Raw genomic sequence first — 7,916 nt, 5'->3', positions numbered from 1 at the left:
CAAACGGGTTGTAGAGACAACGTTGAACCCCGTTAAAGTGAACACGGATTAGCATTGTATTCGCCCATAGTCACTTGTATGAGGTGACGTCTCGAAGTGACTAGAGTGTGATGCGATTGATGGCAAGTTCAAGTGCCATACAGTCATGTGAGATGACTAGTCGATCACATAGGCAGATGTTAGGAACACCTTGTCGGGCCTTATGACCGCTTATAGAGTTCTGGCAAATTTATATAGCCTGGTCGTGGCGAGAGCTGCTATAGTATTCTAATGAGTCGATTCTTTTGACTAAAGACTATTCACCTAAGATGGCACGATTTCGATTAACTTTGATTTGTGTTACTACGACCTTCGTAAATGGGGTCAAATGGGCATATTTTGGGTTATGATGGCTGTGGCTAGTCGAAGGGAATGAGTGCGATAGGAATTGTCCATCCCCTTGTCAGGGTTAAAACAATATCTCAGGGCCACTCGAGGAGTAATGAACTGGAAATGCGTGGCCACGCTCGGAAGGTATCCAGAGTGGATAAATCCGGTCAATCAGTTATTCTCCAGATCGAGGAAACCACTCTCGATATGATCACTTGCAAGTACGACCCGAAAGACACCTTGCATTGAGTGGGAGATGGTAATAGGACAAGAGAATTGGTGACGCACACTTGTCGAGGACAAGTGGGAGATTGTTGGGAAATGTGTCCTCAACAATAGTGCGATCACATGATTTAAATATCATTATTAAATCTCATTTTAAAGAATACAATTGGGAAGTAATATTGTTACTGTCAACTGGTCAACATATATCGGTAATGATTGGCTGACTAGAGTTTGACATTACTGTCGTGTGACGGTGGTGATCAGTTGACCCCCTAGGTCATACCTAAAGGGCAATACTCTTAATTGATTATTTAATTAATCGTATAACGTTGCGAGTTAATTAAATTACTTGAAAATTGACGGACGATTTTGGAAGTAAAATTTACGTATCAAATTGAAATGTGATTAAATGAGATACGGTCTGAGTAATTAAATTGTATAATTACTCGGATGAAATAATTGTTTAATGTAACAATTAAATTGAATGAATTGTTATAAATACAATCAGTTGAAATTTATAACTGGTAAAATATTTTGGCACAAGTAATTATGAAATTACTAAGTCAATTATTGTATGTGACGTATTTTATTAATACGTTGATTTTTAATATGTTAAAAATACATAACAAATATATGTGACATGTAACATGTAACATATAGACAATTGACAAAAATAATATGGAATCCATATTATAGAATGGGCCGAAAATTAGAAGGGTTTAAGCTAATTATAAGTTGTTTGTAATTAGTGGATAAACACAATGATTAAAAAGCAACCTAGCCATGCAAGCCTATTGTTCCTTGTGAAGAACAATTTCTCCATGCATTGGCTCACCCATAAAGCTCCTCTTACACGGTTTTGGGGAAGTAAAATGATCATTGTTTTTCTCTATAATTTTACCTAATAATATACAAAAGCTAGTGTATTATTTTTCATTCTAATTCACTCATCCAATATACAAGTTCTAGTGAGAAGAAAATCCTCTCTTCTTCTCTCTTAAAAACCGAAAACACATAAGAGTTTTATAAAGTTTTTGGTTCAATTTTCTCCTAAATTAATATTATACTAGATCAAATAATATTAATTAGATTAAGTGTTAAGCCTTGGGTATAATACATAGGGAGAGATCTTACACTTAGATCTTTATTCTTCCATTGGAAAAGCTCAAGAACAAGAAGAGAAAGGTGATCTCTCTTGTGCCCTAATAGCCGAAATCTACTATGTAAGGACATGATTTCTCCTCTATTTATATTATTGTTTGCATGCATAAGATCCGTAATTAATTTTATGACAAATTATTTAGACATATAAGAGTATGTTTTATGTATATGAATCTACTTTTTACTTTTTTTTTTCACTTTGGCATCGCGAGAGTCATTCTAGACATAGAATGCTAAGGGTAACGAATTTCTTAGTGTTCATGTCACTAATTTGTGTCTTAACATGGCTTAAAGTATTCGAACGGTTTCAATTTTCCATAAAAATTGGTGGCGACTCCACAAATACAAGCTTGCTCAAGCCTTTCACTGGTTTCAATGCCTTTCAAATCGGTAACGGCTCATGACGTGCTTTGTTCAACCAAAGTTCCGAGTGAGAAGTGTCGCCGCCTCAACCTAAACAATGCGCGGGTGCGCGCGGCGCGTGTGACTTGGTCGATAAGGTTATTGGCTGGGAGAATGGTTTGGATGAGCTCTCCAGTCCTTCATTTCCGTTTACTTGGTTCTTTGGGCTGTTGGGGTTGTTTACCACAGTGTGGGAGATTCTTCTCCATTGAAGACAAGCTTGTTTGGCTCGTTCATCTCGTTTTCTCTCTACGCTCGTATGGTGGAAGTGCACCTGGTCCGTCCCGTTGGCCTCTGGGAATTGTTAGTAAGCCTGGGCGAGTGGGGGAGGGGGGATATGGTAGGCAGAAGGGAGAGGGTGAGGGTGGCGCGGTGGTGGTATAGGCGGGAGGTTTGTTAAAAATTGGAGGAAGAGTTGAGAAAATTGAAAAATAAGGATGTCAAGTGGGAGGGGTAAAATGGTCAATCATGTGCATAATAGAGTAAATTAAGTCCATGATTAAGCATAACTCATCTTAAAAGTGACATCTGTTGAAGCCATAAATTATGTTTTTATAGAAAAATGTATTTATGGAAAAAATATAGTTACACGTTTTTTTTGGTAATATGTATACACTATAAAATGTCATAAATAAAGATAATCTATTAAAAATAATTTGTCCCCTTTATGCCAAAATTTTACGTCCGCCCCTAAATACCGATACAAGTCGTACAACAACTAGTAGGGCTAAATTGCCAAATTGGTAAAAAAAAGTTGGGGGTTATGCAAATTGGTAAAAAAAAGTTCTACTTTGAATAAATTGGTAAAAAAAATAAAGAGGTGGACAAATACACCAAAAAGTAACCATCCCACTAATTAATGTGTGCTTAAAAATTCAATTTCTTAATAATTACACCATCTTCCTCACTGTATACTCCTTCGTGTTGCTCCGTTATCATTTACGTTGTACACGTTTGTCAATCCTCACTTTTTTTTTGCTAATAGCTTTACTTACGTATTTCTAAAAAATTTAAAATTTCAATCATACACTCATTAAGACAAATCAAACAAAATACGACCATGCAAATCTCTATTTCTATAATATAATAGTTAAAACATTTAAAGTTTTTCTATTGATCTTTAAATCAAGGAATGCAAAAGACTTTTCTTCTCTTTTAAATGTGCATCCCTAAAAATTAGGAGCTTTAATTTCTACTTCCTAACTATTCAATTTCTATAAAACTATACAATCCTCTTTTCATCAACAATAATACAATATCAAAGAAAGAAAATTAAAATAATTAATTTAGTGGCATTAAATACATTTTATAAACAATAATGAAAAGAAAAATAATAATGGAAGACACAATATTCCGAGATCGTTTCTAAATACAATATTTTACAGCATATTGTACAATATTTTTTCTATTATTTTTTTCAATATTTAGAATTTCCAATCCATATAACTAAACAAGTTTAAAAATCACATCAAGATGTATAATGAATTAAAACTTACTAACAATTCCCACTCGCCCAGGCTTAGATGGGTTCGAGGGGATGGAAGTGGATAGTATGGGGAGGTCGGGGGGTCTTGTTGTGCTATGGAGAAAGGGGATGGACTGTACGTTTCGATCAGCGTCAGTTCATCACATGGATATGGAGGTGGGCTTGAATGAAAAGAAGTGGCGGTTTACTGGGTTTTATGGGTAGCCAGCGGTGAGTGATCGACACCTGTCTTGGAAACTTTTAAGGGTGTTAGGGGAGCACTATGAGGGCCCTTGGATGTGCATTGGCGATTTTAATGAGGTGTATGATGCTACGGAAATAAAGGGCGAGGAGAGAGCGTAGTGGCAGATGAATAATTTCCGGGAAGCGGTTAATGACTGTGGGCTGCGGGATGTGAGCTTTGAAGGGTACGAATTCACGTATGACAATGGGCAAGTAGGGGAAGCTAATAGACAATGCAGGCTTGATCGTGCTATGGGGAATGAGGCATGGTTTGATCTTTTTCCATATGCGAAACTGAAACACTTAACGCGGGAATGGTCGGACCATGCATCGATTAAGTTATGGTTGGAGAGGAGGGATACACAACGGGGGAGGAAGAAGTTATTTCGCTTTGAGCAGGTGTGGGTTGGCGAGGATGGGTGCGAAGAGGCCATTAAGAAAGCCTGGAACAGCGAGGGTGCGGATATGTTAGAAAAATTACATACTTGCGGGGATGAACTTATGGCTTGGAAGGGAGTGAGCATAGGAAAGTTGTTGCACGATATTCAACGAAAGAGGAGGAGACTACAGATTCTCAATGAGGGGGAGAGATCATCGGATAAAGTTAAGGAACACCAACAGTTTGGTAAAAGAAATCGTGATGCTTCTTAAGCAAGAAAAGATATTCTGGAGGCAACGTTCACGGGCTATGTGGCTGCGAGAAGGAGATAAGAATACCAAATACTTCCATAGGAAGGCGATTCAGAGACGTGAGAAAAATTCGATAACTAAACTGACAGATGATGAGGGGAATTGTCGGGTTAGACCTGAGCACAGTGAGGAAGTGGCTTGCAACTATTTTGCGACATTATTCAAATCAGTGAGGCTTAGGGATTTTGAAGAAGTGCTCGATGGGGTGGCAGATACGGTTACGGCGAGAATGAATGGTGTGCTGCGGAGTAAGTATAGGGCCGAGGAGGTTATTGAGGCGCTTGAACAAATGCATCCCCTTAAAGCTTAGGGGACGGATAGGATGAACGGTCCTTTTTACCAGACGTATTGGCATATTGTTGGGCCCTTGGTAATTGAAACCGTGTTGGGGGGTTCTGAGGGAAGGTGCCTTGCCGGCTAGAAGTAATAAGACCTATATCGTGCTGATTCCTAAGGTTAAAAATTCGGGGAAGATGAGTGAGTATAGGCCTATTAGTTTGTGCAATGTGGTATACAAGTTAGTGTCGAAAGTTCTAGCTAATAGGCTTAAAATTTTCTTAGGGGAGGTGGTGTCAGAGAATCAGAGTGCTTTTACACCGGGCCGTCTTATCACTGATAATGTTTTGCTTGCATTCGAAATTTTTCATCACATGAAAAATACCCGTGGTGGTGAGGGCCATATGGCACTTAAATTGGACATGGCCAAAGCCTATGACCGTTTGGAATGGTTTTTCCTGGAGCGTGATACGTGCATATTGTATAGTCGTTTTAGCCTATTTTAGCACGTATTTCCATGCATTTTTGTACTGTTTATATAGTATTATGCCCCGAATTGGCTACTTTGGTTCGTTTTGTCCGTTTTGTAGAAATGAACGCGAAAGTAGTGGAATCGTACCATTTTTCATCCTTTTTGCATGCATTTAGAGGAGACGGGATTTTCCAGAGTGAGATACTGCATTGGAATGCGTGAAGGCACGGTTTACGAGGCAGTCGGGTGCGAGATTGGGCTGATTTGAAGAAAGAAGGCTCGATCGAGTTGTTTTGTTACTCGATGGAGTGGTTTATATGGCCTCAGTTGATCGATCGAGCAGTTATTTACTGGATTAAGAGGTGCTGAAAAGAGAGGTTACTCGATCGAGTAACTATTCTACTCGATCGAGTAGATTTTCTGGTGTTTTGCTCGATCGAGTGGATTTATTCTACTCGATCGAGTGGTTTCTGCTGGCGTGGGCTTTAATTAGCCCGTAAGCTTGTTTTAGCTTTTGGACTTAGTTTATTTTCTATTTAAGCATTACGTTACTAGGTCATTAGGATCATCTATTCTATTATCATCGACACTTTATTTCAATTTTTCATCTATCATTTTCATTCTTCACTGTAACTTTGCTTTCAGGGTTAATTCGCTTGGATTTTGTCGTTCTTTACGCCGATTCTCACGATTGTAATCTCTTTCTCCTTTCTTAATAATAATCTTTATTTCATTTGCTTTAATTACTTGTTTTGCTTCATTTACTTTCTGCCCTAATTCTCTTTTATGCAATTTATTTATTATTTCATTATGTTTATTGTTAGTTCATCGTTTGTTGTTAGTTTGGATAATATTAATAGCGATATGAGTAACTAAATCTTTTTCATGTTGGGATTAGGGGATGTACGGTAGGAATGTGACGATGTAGTAAATAGGTTAGATGAATTAATTGTGAGACTCTGTCACCATAGCAATTTAACTGTATTTTACCGACTAGTTGAGTGCATGCTTCTGAGTCACACTTTAATCTGGCTAAATTTAATCCTGGATCGGAAGATTGGACTAAATAGGCCTGCTATGAACAATAGACTACTCTAACGAGGACGGAATTAAGTTAGTGGAAATTTAGGGTAGAAAGTGGACCGGAAGGACCTTTCCATATCCGTCTCGCATTAATTTGTCTAAGTTGTTTACAGTTGAGTCACTAGACTACCGTAGTGAACCGAAATCCTGACATGTCCCTTCTTATCTGATAGTTTATCACCCTTTTTCTGCCTTTAATGCTCTTTTCTCTGCTTCTCTTTCCTTTAAGCTTTTAGTTTAGAAAACCAATTTAAACAACCCCCCATTTGTGACCAAATAGACGGCCTTCTACAGATATCTTGCCTCCCTGAGGAGATCGACCTGACTTCCCTAGCTATATAGTTAGTTTAGTTAGTTTATTTTTTATAGGTACACGACAGACGTATCAAAATTTGGCGCCGTTGCCGGGGAGGCAATTGCCCTATCTGTCTTTGTTTTGTTTATTTTATCCGTCTCAGGGAATTTTTATTCCTTGAGGCAGTTCTTATTTATTTTCTTTCAGTGTTGTTTATGCCCAGTCAGACAGGTTTGAGTTAGTTTCAGCTGATTCAGAGCCAGAGAGACTATTCAGGCATAGACTTCGTCTGCAGAGAAAATCACGAAAGGAAGACTTGAGTACTTTCGAGCCAGAGCTACATCATTCTCTTTTCGCAGAAGACCAATCTTTAGAAGAAGACATTCCTATTTCTGCCAATCAACCAGTAAAGATGTCGAACATTGCTAGTCACTCGGAGCCTAAAGCATCGTATATTCCTAAAGGTTTCAATCTCCAGACTGGGGATGGGAATACATTTGACATCCGTCCTTCCTATATCAATCTGGGGGAGAGAAATCTCTATAGAGGTGTGGCAGGTGAAGACCCGAGGAAGCATATGGAGGTCTTTACGGACTACTGTTCTATTATCCCCGCCACGAAGGGGGTAACTCAAGGCAAGATTAAGGAAGTTTTATTTCCTTTTTCTTTGACCGATGCAGCCAGGGAGTGGCTGACTGACTTGGACCGTACAGCCGCAGGAGTTACAAACTGGGAGACCCTTGCTCTTGCTTTTTATAAGAGATATTTCCCTCCTCAACGCACCAATCAGCTGAGGACAAAGATTACGAGTTTCAAGCAGGCACTTGATGAGACTCTCTATGAAGCATGGTCCCGTTTTAAGAAGTTGGTGAGGTCTCTTCCTCACCATGGTTTTGACCCGTGGTTTCTGTCTAACCAGTTTTACAATGGGCTGTATGATGATCATAGAGCCATACTTGATGCGTCATCTAATGGGAGATTCCAAGAGAATACCGACGATGATAAGGGATGGGCCCTTATTGAAGAGATGGCGAACCACAGTGCTGAATATGGAAACCCGAGGGATGGTATTAGAACAGTTCATGCAGTCGATAAGCAAGTTGTGGCTCAGCTGGAAGCCATGAATGCTAGATTTGATAAGTTGGAGTTACATTCTGCTGGGGAGCCTCAGACGGTCCATATGCATACTAGACGGGAGACCGTCACATGTGAGAGGTGTGGTAACAACAACGGCC

At 39.1% G+C, this 7,916-nt stretch overlaps 1 protein-coding gene and 1 non-coding gene across 2 annotated transcripts; one reads left to right on the top strand and one right to left on the bottom strand.

Annotated features, from left to right (window-relative positions):
- Nucleotides 1-3,991: 3,991 nt before the first annotated feature.
- Nucleotides 3,992-4,516, top strand: LOC141640411 (uncharacterized). Its single transcript, XM_074449214.1, has one exon. The coding sequence runs from the start codon at nucleotides 3,992-3,994 to the stop codon at nucleotides 4,514-4,516; it is 525 nt and encodes a 174-aa protein (XP_074305315.1).
- Nucleotides 4,517-7,469: 2,953 nt separating this feature from the next.
- LOC141640469 (small nucleolar RNA R71) lies at nucleotides 7,470-7,575 on the bottom strand. Its single transcript, XR_012543001.1, has one exon. It is a non-coding gene; the product is annotated as a small nucleolar RNA R71 (small nucleolar RNA).
- Between the last annotated feature and the right edge of the window lie 341 nt (nucleotides 7,576-7,916).

This window comes from Silene latifolia, unplaced genomic scaffold (genome assembly GCF_048544455.1).
Source record: "Silene latifolia isolate original U9 population unplaced genomic scaffold, ASM4854445v1 scaffold_79, whole genome shotgun sequence".
NCBI lineage: Eukaryota > Viridiplantae > Streptophyta > Magnoliopsida > Caryophyllales > Caryophyllaceae > Silene > Silene latifolia.
This window is presented reverse-complemented; position numbering and strand designations above follow the sequence as displayed.

Coding starts and splice junctions, on each gene's coding strand:
- LOC141640411 (XM_074449214.1), top strand. CDS start 3,992: ATGAATAATTTCCGGGAAGCGGTTAATGACTGTGGGCTGCGGGATGTG.